This window comes from Triticum urartu, chromosome 1 (genome assembly GCF_003073215.2).
Source record: "Triticum urartu cultivar G1812 chromosome 1, Tu2.1, whole genome shotgun sequence".
NCBI lineage: Eukaryota > Viridiplantae > Streptophyta > Magnoliopsida > Poales > Poaceae > Triticum > Triticum urartu.
Window position 1 is genome coordinate 459,390,981 of NC_053022.1, and position 16,029 is coordinate 459,407,009.

General features: G+C 43.1%; 2 protein-coding genes and 1 non-coding gene across 3 annotated transcripts; all 3 read left to right on the top strand.

The window, feature by feature from the left end:
* Nucleotides 1-795: 795 nt before the first annotated feature.
* On the top strand, nucleotides 796-6,496 carry LOC125518852 (proteoglycan 4-like). Its single transcript, XM_048683731.1, has 10 exons — nucleotides 796-1,394; nucleotides 2,325-2,432; nucleotides 2,829-3,491; nucleotides 3,722-4,774; nucleotides 4,856-4,917; nucleotides 4,999-5,049; nucleotides 5,142-5,229; nucleotides 5,617-5,706; nucleotides 5,829-5,917; nucleotides 6,057-6,496. Exons 2-10 carry the CDS (start codon nucleotides 2,361-2,363, stop codon nucleotides 6,079-6,081), a joined length of 2,193 nt encoding a protein of 730 aa, XP_048539688.1. The 5' UTR covers nucleotides 796-1,394; nucleotides 2,325-2,360; the 3' UTR covers nucleotides 6,082-6,496.
* A 1,520-nt stretch (nucleotides 6,497-8,016) lies between these two features.
* Nucleotides 8,017-10,311, top strand: LOC125518861 (cytochrome c). The gene is made up of 3 exons (XM_048683736.1): nucleotides 8,017-8,225; nucleotides 9,021-9,154; nucleotides 9,887-10,311. Exons 1-3 carry the CDS (start codon nucleotides 8,114-8,116, stop codon nucleotides 9,980-9,982), a joined length of 342 nt encoding a protein of 113 aa, XP_048539693.1. The 5' UTR covers nucleotides 8,017-8,113; the 3' UTR covers nucleotides 9,983-10,311.
* Nucleotides 10,312-13,328: 3,017 nt separating this feature from the next.
* On the top strand, nucleotides 13,329-13,410 carry TRNAS-AGA. The gene has a single exon. It is a non-coding gene; the product is annotated as a tRNA-Ser (tRNA).
* Nucleotides 13,411-16,029: the final 2,619 nt, after the last annotated feature.

Consider the following 16,029-nt stretch of genomic DNA (forward strand, 5'->3'; position numbering starts at 1 on the left):
AGGGTTTTAGGTCAAAATGGAGGGGTGTTGGGCTGCAACACACACGAGGCCTTCTCGGTCCCTCGGTTAACCGTTGGAGCATCAAACGAAGTCCAAATGGTACGAAACTTGACAGGTGGTCTACTGGTAGTAAACCAAGGCCGCTTGACAAGTCTCGGTCCAATCCGGAAATGCTTAATCCCCACACACGAAAAAAAAGGTAGAATTGACCACCGGAGGAGAACGAAGCGCCGGAATGCAAAACAGACAACGGGGAAAATGCTCGGATGCATGAGATGAACACGTATGCAAATGCAATGCACATGATGACATGATATGAGATGCATGACAATGATAACAACACACGGAGACAAAAACCCGAACCCGAGAAAATAAAAATAACTTAACGCCAGAAACGGCAAGAGTTGGATTACATATTGGGTAAATCATATCCGGGGTGTTACAGAGGTGGAGCTCGGCGGGTGCCACTGCGGGGTTCCCTTTCAGTCTTTTCATAGCCGAATATTTGTATTGCTCGCACCTAATCTGGATTTTTTTCTACAATTCACATAGTTAACCCCCTGTATTTATCTGTTTCTATAACCACAGTTCACATTACATAAATCCAAAAAATGAAAAAAGTAGTAGTACAATAGGGTGTGGCCAGGTTTTATTTTAAAAAGAAGAGAGAGGCGAGTAGCCCTCTCGGCCCCAACGGTTAGTAAAACTTGACACTCACTCACACACTGTCGTCCCCGCTAACACCCACCTAATCCGGCCCCAAGTACGCAAGGAAAGTATCCCCTCCCTCCCCCGCTCCCCCGCCCCGCTCCCCTCCCCGTCGCAGCAGCAATAAACGCCGCCGTACACTGCCATCCGCCACCACCAGCCGCGGTAGAAACAAATCAAATCCTCTCTCTCTCTTTCGGTACGCCCAACCGTAGGGCAAAGCCAGAGCGCAGACACCACGGGGCGCTCGCCACCAGAGAGAAGGGAGAGCTGGCGGTCACAGCCCACAGTTCTTGCTCGCCCCAGCGGTTCCTCCCTCCCCCGGATCTGCCGCGCCGCGCTCGCCGGACCGCCGGCCGGTTCCAGGCCCGTGCTCGACGGTGGGGGTCGGGGCTCCCTGTCCGAGCCGCCAGCATCTCGTACCTCTACTCCGCAGCTACACTTTCCCTTCTCCTCCCCTCTCCACCATCTTGTACTGTACCTTTCTTTCCTCTCGCCCCTGGCCTACCCCAGGCTCCACGCCGGCCCAATGCGGGTCTAGATTCTCCCCCGCAGCGCGCCTCCGCTGTGCCCTAGGGCTCCCTCGCTTCCTTCCGCCGCGCCGTCCCGCTGTTCTACCTCGTCGCGGCCCTGCTGTGCTGCCTCCGCTCCGCTGCGCCAGCGATCTTGGGCGTCGCTTTCTTGAGGTATGAGCCTTTTCTCCTCCTGTGATTTTTGCTTGCTTAAACCCAAACTGATTGATACCCGCGAATTTTGGGTGCGCGCCCGGCACACCACCTAGATCCGGCCCTAATTTGGCAAGGGCGTAATCTGCGGCGTGATTTCTGAAAAATTCCCTTCAAAAGTTTCTAGATTCGGTCGTGATTTTCCTGCAAGTCCATACCGGGGGTAGGGTTTTCAGCAGTTTGAGCGACCATTCGTTCTTGCAGTTCCGCTGAAGTGTTTTAGCGTGAGTTCTTTGCGCATTTCTTTTCCGAATTGTCACTCGTATCCTCTAGTTGCAAGAACTTATCTTGGTTATTTTAGGGGAAAATAATGCAATCATTTCCCGTGGGGTTACGTTTGCTTGTTTGACTAGTTGTCGAATGCACAAATTTCGTGTTGGTGACATGTTGTCTTCCGAAGGTAGGTGTCAAGGGCCCAACGGTGCAGTTGGAAATGATCAGGGTTCATGAATTGATTTGCTGCGATGGAAAATTGTTGGTTCCAAATAGTGGACTTGGGGGGATTGCCACTTTCAGCAGGATGATTGGTGATATTATTTTTAAGCTTTTAGCCTTTTACTAGACAGGATCTGATTCTTCCTTGCTAGATAGCACCTGTTCTTGTCAGAGATGCCACTGTCGGGTTTTGAGATTTTCCAGTGGACCTAGCTCCAAATATCTGAATCCTGAATTTGCTGAAAAAACACTAGATAGTACTCCCTCCGTCCCAAAATTCTTGTCTTAGATTTATCTAGATACGGATGTATCTAATACTAAAACGTAACTAGATACATCCGTATTTAGAAAAATTTAAGACAAGAATTTTGGGACGGAGGGAGTAGTTCTAAAAAAGCAGTGGATGACTCTTGTTAGTATCTTCTTCTTATGCTTATGGCTGGTTCGATTTTGCAGGGATTGTAGTTTAATGAATTAGGCACGCAATATACTATGGCGACAGAGGTCAATCAAAACTGTTTTGCGTGGCCGCATGAGGAATCATCTGGACAGGATACCTCTCAGGTAATTACACTTCCATAGTATCATAGTATGGCTAATTTCAGACAAAGAATTTACCTGGATTATAATAAAAGGACCAATTTCCATGGTAATTACTATTTTTATTTTGTATTACGTAGGCCTGTCTGGTAAGAACCTTTATTTTTTTATCAATATATATATGATCCTCAGTCTAAGTAAAGATTGATAGTAGATCTATGAACTGGCAAGTGCCTATCTACCTGTTGCAACTGAAATTGCTAGAAAATCCATGCTAACTACTGTCAGACATCTCTGTAATAGTTAGTAGTCTGAACCAGGCTTTTTATAAAGAGCTAATTGTTGCCATCTGTAAGTGAAGAATCAATACCTTTGTCAATAATCTCACTCTTCTTATATCTGTGTTATTTCTGCCCTTAGGGAACAACACAAGTGTTTGACCATGGTTCCATATCTTTTGGAAGATTCGATTTGGAATCACTAGCATGGGAAAAGTGGTCTGTTTTTACCAATGACAGGCGCACTGAGGAGTTTGTTAAATTCAATGGATTAGTTGCTAAGAAGAAGGCATACTTTGAAGAATACTTTAAGAGGATTAGGGAGCTAAAGGCTTTAGAACAACAAAACCAACAAACTGAACTGAATCTAGAGTACAGTGGCGATGGTAGTGATTCTAGTCAGACAGGAGAAGACGAACCAGTTGCAAAGCATGCATCTCCTGCTGGATCTGGAACTCATGTTGATGATTCCATGGGACAAATAGCAGCCGAGACCACACCTGAGCATCGACTGGGATGCTACAAGGATCACAATGAGAGCATAGGTAATGGAATTTCCACATTGACTCGTTCTTCATCAGTTGGAGGCTTACAGATAATTGGCGAAGAAACCAGAGAAAATGCAAGCAGTGATAAACAAAATGCTAAATGTGGTCAAGATGATCTGCTGATGCCCAATGAAGCTACGATGACCCCTAAGAGAATTATTGAGAAATGCTCCCGGATTAGTCAAGCTTCAAAAATTATTCCAAAGACGGTCAAGATGACTTCTAGTTATAATCCTGATCACACAGTTGTCAGTAAGGTAAACTTTTTCATCGTGGTCTGGTGTTTATCTTGTTAGAACTTCGAATTATTTGCTGCTATCTACATTTGCCTTGTTTTCTGATAACTAGCATAATGGCCTGGACCCCATAATGATGACCAACTGCTCAATCATGCAAGGCACAAAATAAATACCTGCATTTATGATATGTCACAGAACAGGAACATTTCCCTGAAACTAATAATATGGTTTTCATGAACAATTTTCAGGGTCCTGAATCAGCCAAGCCCATTGTGATAAATCAGAAAACCAAGCCTGGAAATATTCAATCATTGCGGAATCCAAAAGCAGCAACCACCAATGTGATTGGCACCACGGGAAGAACCAAACGTGTGCCCAAAGAAGATCCTGGTGCCATAGCTCTTAGAAGACCTTCCTCAGCAGCATCGCAACGGCCCTCCACCAGGGAACGACGGCCTGTCACCAGAGACGGTTCACGGAACCCTGCTGGAATTGCTAACTCATGTCGCCCCTCTACTGCTGAAAGACGCCTTGCCACTAGAGACCTGGCAGAAAATCAAACAAACATTGCTAGCCCATGTCGACCATCTACTGCTGAAAGGCGCGCTATAACCAAAGAGCTGGCACCAAAGCATGCCAACGTAGCTACCCCACGCCGGCCATCTACAGCTGATAGGCGCCCTATCACCAAAGAGCCGGCACCAAATAATGCTAACATTGCTACCCCACGCCGACCATCTACTCCTGATAGGCGCCTTACCACCAAAGAGCCAGCGCCTAAGCATGCCAACATTGCTAGCACACAACGACCTTCTACTGCCGAAAGGCGCCCTACACGCAGAGAGGTAGCACCAAAGCTTGCTGGTATTGCCAGTCCATGTTGGCCATCTAGCGCTGAAAGGCGGCCTGTCGCAAGAGGGATTGCAGAGAAGAATGCTGATGTTGTCACCCTGCGTCGACCATCTACTGCTGAGAGGCGCCCTATAAAAAGAGAAGCTGCTCCAAAGCATGCCGATGCTGTTCCTCTTCGCAGGCCTTCTACTGCTGAGAGACGCCCTGTTGCCAGAGACAATGGGCTTAAGCATGCTAATGTTGGCAACCCTTGTTGCCCTTCAACTCCTGAACAATGCCTCAGCAGGGGAAGTGCAGCAAAGCATGCTGATGTTGCCATCACGCCTTGTCGCCCTTCAACGGGAGAAAGACGAGCTGTTGCCAAAGAGAATACCCTGAAATTGGATCCAAAAACACCAATAAGGTTGAGAGCAATGCCGGGTAATTCAAATGGTGCTATGGCCACAGCGGTACGTTCCAATCCCTTCTCTCACCATAACACATAATTAACATACACATTTCTGACTGTTTCCTCTCTGTTTCTCATGCAGGCTACTCCCCAGAAGGCAATTACTCGAAATCTTGTTAAAACTAGCAAACCAGAGATGAAAAGGTACCAGTACAGACTTACAGACATGTATGCTTAATTGTTTTTGTACCATATTTGATTTCTTCTTTTTGCATCATTTGGCAGCTATGCTAAGGAAAGGTTAGAACTCCAAGTTGGCGGGAAACTAAAATCTAGGTGCTAATTTTGTTACGCAGCTGTAATGGTTTGGATTATCAAATTTGGTTTAATCATTCTGCTAATAACAATTACCACTCTTATTTGTGTAGTTCTGTTAATCTTCCTCCAAGGAAAGTTTTGACTTCGAATGTTGGAGCCAATCGAGTCGTAGAGAACATCAGAAAGCCAAATAAGCAGGTAACTAAGTGTGACCTTGTTTTCATTCGGTGCCATTGGTTATTTTGATCACAGCATTGTGCTCATTTTCTTGCTAAGCTGATAAGCTGATTGCATGATTTGTTTTGTCTATATATGAATGCTTCTCTACAGACTCACACTATGCTGATAGTCTTCTTTGAGCGTGTCAGTTGCTGCAAGGAAGCATGAAATTTAGAACATATTCTACATTATGCATACAGTTTACACCTCATTATGAGACTTTGAATAGAATTTTACATTCACCCATGGTACATCATGATCTTATCGGTAAAGAAATAATATAATTATAATATAACAAGAGAGTGGAAGTTCAAGAATAAGCACCAGAGAGGCAGAGATGTAATTGCTATTGTGATTCTTTTGCAGGGCATTCAGGAGACAGTTGGATCTCGAGTATTTGCATCAAAGAATGCAACTCCTTTGCAGACCGGAAGCGCAAAGACAAGGGTACCAAATGTATGTGCTTTTATTTTGCTACAGAATAATAACTGTTGATCTAAAAGATATTCATGATCAGATACATAATTTACGGTGTATCTTTACATTAGATTTGACCTTTTGCTCACTTGATTCTGCAGCCGCCACCGCCTCCCCCACCACGCGGGGCATCCCAGTCGCCGAGCAAGCCAAGCCCCAATAAATTGTCTGTTGGTGGTAGAAAGCCAAAGTAAGCAATTTGATCATGAGCACCAGAAAACATTTGCCTGAACAAAACGCTTAATATTGTCATCCCTCATTATAACTTGCTGTGTCCAACATCTGCCTATGGCATATGACTTAACATACATGAATCTTTGTCCATGCAGGGCTTCTACTCCACACTGGCACTAACCCAGCCCCAGGTCTCCATCCTCTAGGATCCTGCTGAACAAGATAGCTTTGAACCCGTGAAGGAATCGGATGCAACTCCACGCAGCCTAAGCATCATCCGTGCTATTCCCCGTGCCCACGGTTGATGCTGGCCTGCGTCGCTACCACCACCACTTTTGTCACCTGTTAACCGTAGTAGCGTATGTACCTACGTGTATCATATCCACTAATGCCGCCGTAGCTCTACTGCCTTAAGATTTACCCCTACCTAGAACGTTGTAAATACCTGAAATAAATTTGAGCTTTAGTTGAAGAACACTGACCCCCAGGAAAGCTCGGGAAGTTCAGGGGAGTGCTTCTCCACCTGTTGACAATGTTCATGTTTGATCCGTAGATGCAATTGTTCATGTATGGTGTTTTCTTGTCTTTCTTTGGAGCTGATTGCAAGCCTTTGTTCGGTTCGATCGACAAGGACGACCGGCGGTCTGGATCTATCACCATGCGTCAAGCTGATCAGCAGAAATGATGTACCCGATCTCTTGTTTCAGCTGTTATTATGGCCAGTCGACCAGGATGCAAAGGAACCCCACTGTTTCTATTGGCAAATTTTGCACATTTTAGCCGTACTAAATTGAAAACCTTACTACACAGGATGCATGGGTTCTAGACTAATCTCGTGAGAGAGGCACGCCGCGGGCATTAGCCGCCACCGGGGTGTGTCGCGGGGCAAAGCCCCAGACCCCAGTGGTGTTGGAGGGGCTGTTGCACGTCGGGAGTCGGTATGGAGGAGCTGGTGGACAGCCGTAGGACGGCGACGGTGATGTGATGAGTGATCAAACGGTGGCCGGTGGGTCACATATTCAGCGCGACGATCCTCAATGGCGGCCTAGCCTGGCCTGGCCAGAGAAAAGGGCGTCGATGCAAGGTCCTGGACGACGGCGAGCTCGAGTGTTTTTTTTTCCAGGTTTACATCAGGAAATCCTTGTGTTTGGTTTGGGGGAATAATTTTCTTCTCGTTCTTTCCCCATTCCATTGGTGTGTTTATCATCGGCAGAGTACATGATGAGTTGTGTCTCCGATGGGTCCTCCGGGTCCGTTCGGTTTTATGTTTCCAGTGGATTCATCTGGATTCTCTTGTTTTCCTGGTCTTCAGAGTTTCTACATGCCCCTTATTCCTTATCGTTGTTTTTTTTCTTCCCTTGGACAGTGATATGCAAGATCGTGGGCATCGACGTGTGTTGGTCTACATCGATGATTTTTCGACCGCTGCTTCTACAGGCTCCTTGGCTTAAAAAAGTTTGCTCTCATAAGGTGGAGACCCAGATGCGACATCGAGATATGATCACAGCGCACTGTCACCGGATGCAGGAGGAAAAAGACATCAACACATTCAAGGCTTTCAATACACTTTCATTTTTCTTTATGATGATTATGTTTTGTAAGGACCTATATAAGACTTAAAATATGGCAGGGACCTTTTTACACAAAAGAAATTGCAAGGATTCTCCTTGATCTCCATTTCTCCACGCATTTTGCCACACTCGTAAAATCAGACCTATACCTAATTTCAACCAGGATCGTTCGTACACCTACGCCCTGCCCACGAACGGCCAAGATTCCCCTTTCCCCCATCCGACGACACGAGTGGAGCGCTTTGACCCCAAAGCAGAGTCGATAAACCCGGTGCACCATAGAAAAACAGAAGAAAAGACCCGGTCCACGGGAAGCCCTAGTTGGTGGGCGCCCAACACCGAGCGGAGCGTCTGGTGTCCACGCTCACCGTCCACGCGCCGCCCACCCCCTTCCCTTTCTTTTCCTCCAAGCCACGGAAACCTTCCGGAACCTCCTCTTTTTCCCGAAACACCCCCGCCCACGTGCCTAGCGCTCGCGAGGCCCCAGGGGCATTCCCGTACTTCCGCGCCCCGCCGCGCCGCTAGACCGGTCTATACAACACCTTCCCCACGAAGTCGCCCGCAGCCAGAAAGGCGAGCAAAAGTTTCACTTGGCCTCCCCCCCTCGAGTCCTCCGGCGAGTCTCTGCGGCGGCGGCGGCGATGGCTTCCTTCTCCGAGGCTCCCCCCGGCAACCCCGACGCAGGCGCCAAGATCTTCAAGACCAAGTGCGCCCAGTGCCACACCGTCGACGCCGGCGCCGGCCACAAGCAAGGTATGGCGCCTCCCCCGCCGGTCTCCCCCCAACGCCTCAGCGTGTTTATCTATTCTCGCCTGTCCCTCGCCGTGTTGGGCGCGGGAGATCCGAATGGCTCCTTCGATCTGCGCGTGTGGGGCGGTGGTTGAGATCAGATCGGATGCTGCGCGGATAGATCTGTGTGTGTGCCCTTTCTGCTGTCGGAAGTAGCGCTTAGATCTGTCGCGGTTTGTGATGGGGCGGTCGATTGAGCACTGGATTCGTAGCTCTGCTTATGCTTAGCAGTCGATGGCGAGATGTTTCTTCCCGATTTCTGGTGCTTGCTGTATTGTAAATCTATATTTGCTAGAGATTACCTATTGCTCGAATCGTGATCTGTTGCAGCAGGGCTTGCCTCCGCGATTGTTTGTTGCTTTGAATCGCCTGCTTAGTGCGATTAGGCTGCTGCTGCTGTGCTCTCTCTGATCGAGATTAATTTGCTGATGTTATTGGCCGTGCTTGTGACTATTTCATTGCGATCATCTGATATATGATGTTAGGGATCTGCTTATTCTGGGATTGATAGAAGGCATGCATATTTCCTTAGTCTCTGATGTGGGACGCAAGCGGTCCGAAATGGACCAGTTTTGTTACATTTCTGGTTATTTTAATGATTTGTTATGTAGCACAGGGTTTCTTAAAAATGATTAGCTACCGTGTTAAATAGATGGTCCGTTTAGGATTCAACCTCCATCACATCCCATCTTACTATGTATGCATGAGCATATGATAGAAGGTTGTTGTTGATATTAAGCATTTTGTTTGTCCTTGCAGGTCCAAACTTGCATGGTCTGTTTGGGAGGCAGTCGGGTACCACCGCTGGTTACTCCTACTCTGCGGCAAACAAGAACAAGGCTGTGGAGTGGGAGGAGAACACTCTGTATGACTACTTGCTTAATCCTAAGAAGGTATGCTTATTGATCACTTACATTACTTCAGAAGTTCCATTTACTTGTGGTTGTGTTGTACTCTAGGACGCCTTTGATAGCAACCTGTGTTCTCCACTCTATGATCATATTTTGGGTTCACTCCTTTGTGAGGATGACAATATATGAAGTATTCTCAAATTGTGATATGTACTTGCGTGCAAAACTGTATAGAAGCTTGTCTGCATCACTAGTGTATGCATAATCTAGGGACCTATGTTACCTAATTTGTGATTACATCAATGAATTTCATGTGTTGAAAAGCTGTAGAGAAGCCTATGGAGATATGCCAAACAGCACCTAGGTTTCTGATTAAACTGTGTTGATGTTTTGGTTACTTGCATATTCCACTATCCAAAGTCCAGACATCACCTCTTATTGGTAGTTATGTCCAAGCATTCCAAAACAAATCTGAAGCTAGTCCTGCTGTAGTGTATCTGATTTCCTTCTGGCCATGTTTGAATGGTTGGCTGTGTTCTTCTCTGGATTATAATTTGTACTGTATTATCTATATGGACAGTTTTGTTTTTTGGGAACTGTAAGCTTGTTTACATAATCCTTGATTCATATTCTGGCTGATGTCCTGATAAATGGTTTTGCCTTGATGTATTTAGCATCAGCTTGTATGCTCGCACTCAGTTCGTAGCATGCCCTTAACAATTCTCTTCTCTTGAAATGTATCTTGTTAACCCAAACCTTGTTATTCCCATGCAGTACATTCCTGGAACCAAGATGGTCTTCCCTGGGCTGAAGAAGCCGCAGGACCGTGCTGATCTCATTGCGTACCTGAAGAAAGCCACCTCCTCTTGAACGGGCATGATGATGCTATGATCTTGTCATGGCCAGTGAATTCATTTTGCAGTAAAATAAGAAGATTAGACATTAATAGTCACTCTGGTTTGATGGGGTGTGATCCACGAGACAATTATCTTGCGAATTTCGTTTTCATGATATGGGTTTCATATCACTAGGTTTAGTTGGAAATCTTTGTCAGTCTTTTGATTCGGTTGCTGGAAAACCCCAGTACGCACATTTTGACCACCAGGTGGCGGTGGGACTGGAATGCACACCCATGTTGATGAACATGAGATCTTTAAAATTGATATAAAGCTTTCTGCCCGTGTTATGGAGTCGTCAAATCTGACCCTTTATTCTGCCATGTTGCTTGTCCTATGTGTATTTCCAGTTGTGACTTTTACCATGTAGACTTTCATTCATATGTCCTGTGGGCGTTTCCGTATCTGTACTCTCGAAAATTTCAAGTATAAATGTGAGAATCGAAGTAACCAGTGCTCACTACCCACCAAACATTGTATGGAATTACCATGATAAACTCTAGCTAGTACTCCCTCCGTTCCTAAATATTTGTCTTTCTAGACATTTTGAATGACTACTACATATGGATGTATGTAGACATGTTTTAGAGTGTAGATTCACTCATTTTACTCTGTATGTAGTCACTTGTTAAAATGCCTAGAAAGACAAGTATTTAAGAACGGAGGGAGTACATCGCAATTGTCTTCTGGAGTACTTTTGTTTTATGGTTTTCAACGGGCCAATAAAATCTATTCTATCTTCTATGATCATTCCCCTAACATACCCAAACCTCACACATTCTAAAAAACTCCTTTTATTTTGTAAATACTTCCTCTGTCCCACAATATAAAAACTGTTTTGCCACTAGTGTAGTGGCAAAAACGTTCTTATATTATGGGACGGAGGGAGTATTAAATAGCCAAATTATTTTTTAATTTTGGAGTTTTTTAGCCCTCCAATGGAAACAGAGTGCTTCACACAATCTATTGCTAGGGAGCTATCTCTCTTCATTTTCCCAAAGACATCTTGCACAATTGAATACAAGACCTCTTGCACAAATGAGGAGTACTTCGCCATTGAGAAAATGGGCTTATTAAATTAGAGTCATCCTCAGTATTAACTTTTAAAATTTGATCTAGAAACCCAAACATCATCCCCCCCCTCTCTCTCTTCTCGGCTAGAATCTAAATTTAATTGCATCTAAGTGGTTCAAAACATCGAAAATGAACGAAGAACAAGAACATCATTTCATGAACTTCTATGACAAAATGCTAGTTGCCTTGTAACTCGAATGGGCTGCTAGCAGATTTGTCGGGGATGGCAAGTTAGCAAGGACATATTTTAGAGGAGGTAATTTGATGTTCTCAGAAATCCAAATGGACCAAGTCGGGTTGATAGGGTCCACCACAAGCGGAACTTAACCAATGCTATGTTTGCTCTAGGCAAAGACAAACAAAACATATGTTTATAGAAGATTTAGATTCTATTTTGAAAACAATATTCTTTGACATGTCATTATAAATAAGAGTGAATTTTAACTTTTAACTCTTGATATTTTTTATATAGATTATTGTCGTTCGGATTACATTTAGCTCGAGTCTGTTTTCATCCTCATTTAGCAAATGATTTCTCCACAAATTCAACATCAGTTTTTTGAGCATGGCAAATCGAATGCCCGAGATGGCAAATTATGTTGTCGCGCGGGTGACAATTTCTTTTAGCAAACATGGCAAATCCTGACAAAAAATTGAACATGACAAGGATTTGCCATGCTTGCTAAAGGAAATTGCCATCCTCGCGAAAACATAATTTGCCATAAAAAAGTTCGATTTGCCATGCCTAAAAAACCGACGTTAAATTTTTAGCATATTTTTTAGCAAAAAGTTTGCCAGTTTTTATTCCACCTTGCACTTTTTTTTCTTCTTCTAGAGTTTATTTCTCAACAGGAAGAATGACTTAGCCGGGAATGATTTTTTTTTTTCATGATCGCTAGGTGTACGTACGCACCTCCTCCACATCGGACGACTACCCGTTCATTGGTTTCACCTTAATTTTCTTCTTCTCATATTTGCTTCCACAACCACCTGTTAATTGCTTTCACTTTATTCTTCTTCCCCATATTTGCTTCCAGGTACTGTATTGTACTTGATTTAGGTCCACGATGGTTTTTTCAGCAAAAGAACTGTTGGAGGAACTTTCGGCAACCTAAAAGCTTCAAAATGGGTAAAAGGGCAAAACTTTTGCTGAATGGAATAATGCGGATGAAAAGCCATGAAATGGGGGTAACTAGTGTAAAAATATATATCTAAAAGTAGGAGGTAGCAACTGAATTTACACTTATAAATACTCTATGTGTTTATAACATTTTTTTTAATAATTTTGTAATAATATATGTATATACAAAAAACTATTATCAAAGGTACATATTAGAGACCGTACAAATGTTGAAGACAACATCTAAATATATTTCAGGACAAAATGAGCAGAAGAGTACACCCACATTACACACTTCTTTTCCACCATAAAAGCAAGACAATATCTGCTTCGTTAAGAAATATATGACACGTTCAATAGAAAGCGTGTGAGGTTAAATTTATCTATCTTTGATAACTTATAAATGCAAATATTTATATCAGTTTAGCTAGGTTTTTAATGAAGATTAATAGATTATATTTATCAAACAAATATATGGTATATTTATTTATGCAAAATAAATAATCAAAACAGAACACGATGACTTCCTCGCAAAAAAAACACACGATGACTTTATCTGCTCTGGCTTGCACTTACGCAATCTCGTAATAACATGATCGTTGAATCTGATTCCCAGGTGCTAGTGGCTGCGATTAATAGCAAGGACTACGACCTTGCTGCTCACGGGATGCTCTTCGAGGAGATAGAAGAGGACCTGCACGCAGTTTTTTTTAGTTCCCCTGTCATATTTCGTCAAGAACCTGTAATAAAGTTGCTGATAAACTGGCAGCTTATTGGTGCTGGGTTGGAGCGAGAGACTAGTGTGGTTTGGCAGGGTGAAACTCCAGCCGTGGTGCTGGACTTTGTAGCCAAGGATTTGACTGTTTACGTTTGAGTAATGATGAAAAACTCTGTTTTCAAAAAAAAAAGTAAGTCATCTTCCTCTGACGGTGGCCCGTGGCCCCCTTCCGAAATGGGCTGAGCTTGGGTGTGCGGTGCACCCACGGTACGTACCGTGTCGACACCAGTCTCGCCTAGTGCGGTTCGTACGGCGGTACGTCTGCACGCGTTGAGCAAAGTTCAAGTGCTCCGTACATCGTAAGTACTACCTGTCTAAATAACGCTAAATTTGATTGTTACCACATTCGTGGTCGTGCCGGAGTGGTTATCGGGCATGACTAGAAATCATGTGGGCTTTGCCCGCGCAGGTTCGAATCCTGCCGACCACGCTTTGCCATTTTTTTATAGTGATTTTCAATATCTGAGTTGCTCAACAATACTTGGAAAGCTTTAAACAACTCTTTCCCCATGCTGACCTTTTTTTAGTGAGTTTCAATATGTGATATGTTACTCAACAATACTTGTGAAGTTTTAAACAGGTAAGCACCCACTTTGGGTATGACCCTTTCTTAGTGATCTCCGATATGTGATAACTTGCTCAACGATATCTATGAAGTTTTTTTTATCACAAGCACCTTTATTGTTTCATTGTGTTGTGTCATGTTTTATTATTCCATGTTTGTAAGTTGCATTTTTTAACAATGTAACTTACATACTAAATGGAGACGCGTTTCATGTTCCTTTATTGACCATGCGTGAGATAATCAAACCCCCCTCCTCCCCCGACGCGGATTCCTCGAAAAACAACAAGTGGCATGCTGACCTTTTTTTAGTGAGTTTCAATATGTGATATGTTACTCAACAATACTTGGAAAGCTTTAAACAACTCTTTCCCCATGCTGACCTTTTTTTAGTGAGTTTCAATATGTGATATGTTACTCAACAATACTTGTGAAGTTTTAAACAGGTAAGCACCCACTTTGGGTATGACCCTTTCTTAGTGATCTCCGATATGTGATAACTTGCTCAACGATATCTATGAAGTTTTTTTTATCACAAGCACCTTTATTGTTTCATTGTGTTGTGTCATGTTTTATTATTCCATGTTTGTAAGTTGCATTTTTTAACAATGTAACTTACATACTAAATGGAGACGCGTTTCATGTTCCTTTATTGACCATGCGTGAGATAATCAAACCCCCCTCCTCCCCCGACGCGGATTCCTCGAAAAACAACAAGTGGCATGCTGACCTTTTTTTAGTGAGTTTCAATATGTGATATGTTACTCAACAATACTTGTGAAGTTTTAAACAGGTAAGCACCCACTTTGGGTATGACCCTTTCTTAGTGATCTCCGATATGTGATAACTTGCTCAACGATATCTATGAAGTTTTTTTTATCACAAGCACCTTTATTGTTTCATTGTGTTGTGTCATGTTTTATTATTCCATGTTTGTAAGTTGCATTTTTTAACAATGTAACTTACATACTAAATGGAGACGCGTTTCATGTTCCTTTATTGACCATGCGTGAGATAATCAAACCCCCCTCCTCCCCCGACGCGGATTCCTCGAAAAACAACAAGTGGCATGCTGACCTTTTTTTAGTGAGTTTCAATATGTGATATGTTACTCAACAATACTTGTGAAGTTTTAAACAGGTAAGCACCCACTTTGGGTATGACCCTTTCTTAGTGATCTCCGATATGTGATAACTTGCTCAACGATATCTATGAAGTTTTTTTTATCACAAGCACCTTTATTGTTTCATTGTGTTGTGTCATGTTTTATTATTCCATGTTTGTAAGTTGCATTTTTTAACAATGTAACTTACATACTAAATGGAGACGCGTTTCATGTTCCTTTATTGACCATGCGTGAGATAATCAAACCCCCCTCCTCCCCCGACGCGGATTCCTCGAAAAACAACAAGTGGCATGCTGACCTTTTTTTAGTGAGTTTCAATATGTGATATGTTACTCAACAATACTTGTGAAGTTTTAAACAGGTAAGCACCCACTTTGGGTATGACCCTTTCTTAGTGATCTCCGATATGTGATAACTTGCTCAACGATATCTATGAAGTTTTTTTTATCACAAGCACCTTTATTGTTTCATTGTGTTGTGTCATGTTTTATTATTCCATGTTTGTAAGTTGCATTTTTTAACAATGTAACTTACATACTAAATGGAGACGCGTTTCATGTTCCTTTATTGACCATGCGTGAGATAATCAAACCCCCCTCCTCCCCCGACGCGGATTCCTCGAAAAACAACAAGTGGCATGCTGACCTTTTTTTAGTGAGTTTCAATATGTGATATGTTACTCAACAATACTTGTGAAGTTTTAAACAGGTAAGCACCCACTTTGGGTATGACCCTTTCTTAGTGATCTCCGATATGTGATAACTTGCTCAACGATATCTATGAAGTTTTTTTTATCACAAGCACCTTTATTGTTTCATTGTGTTGTGTCATGTTTTATTATTCCATGTTTGTAAGTTGCATTTTTTAACAATGTAACTTACATACTAAATGGAGACGCGTTTCATGTTCCTTTATTGACCATGCGTGAGATAATTCAAACCCCCCTCCTCCCCCGACGCGGATTCCTCGAAAAACAACAAGTGGCATGCTGACCTTTTTTTAGTGAGTTTCAATATGTGATATGTTACTCAACAATACTTGTGAAGTTTTAAACAGGTAAGCACCCACTTTGGGTATGACCCTTTCTTAGTGATCTCCGATATGTGATAACTTGCTCAACGATATCTATGAAGTTTTTTTTATCACAAGCACCTTTATTGTTTCATTGTGTTGTGTCATGTTTTATTATTCCATGTTTGTAAGTTGCATTTTTTAACAATGTAACTTACATACTAAATGGAGACGCGTTTCATGTTCCTTTATTGACCATGCGTGAGATAATCAAACCCCCCTCCTCCCCCGACGCGGATTCCTCGAAAAACAACAAGTGGCATGCTGACCTTTTTTTAGTGAGTTTCAAT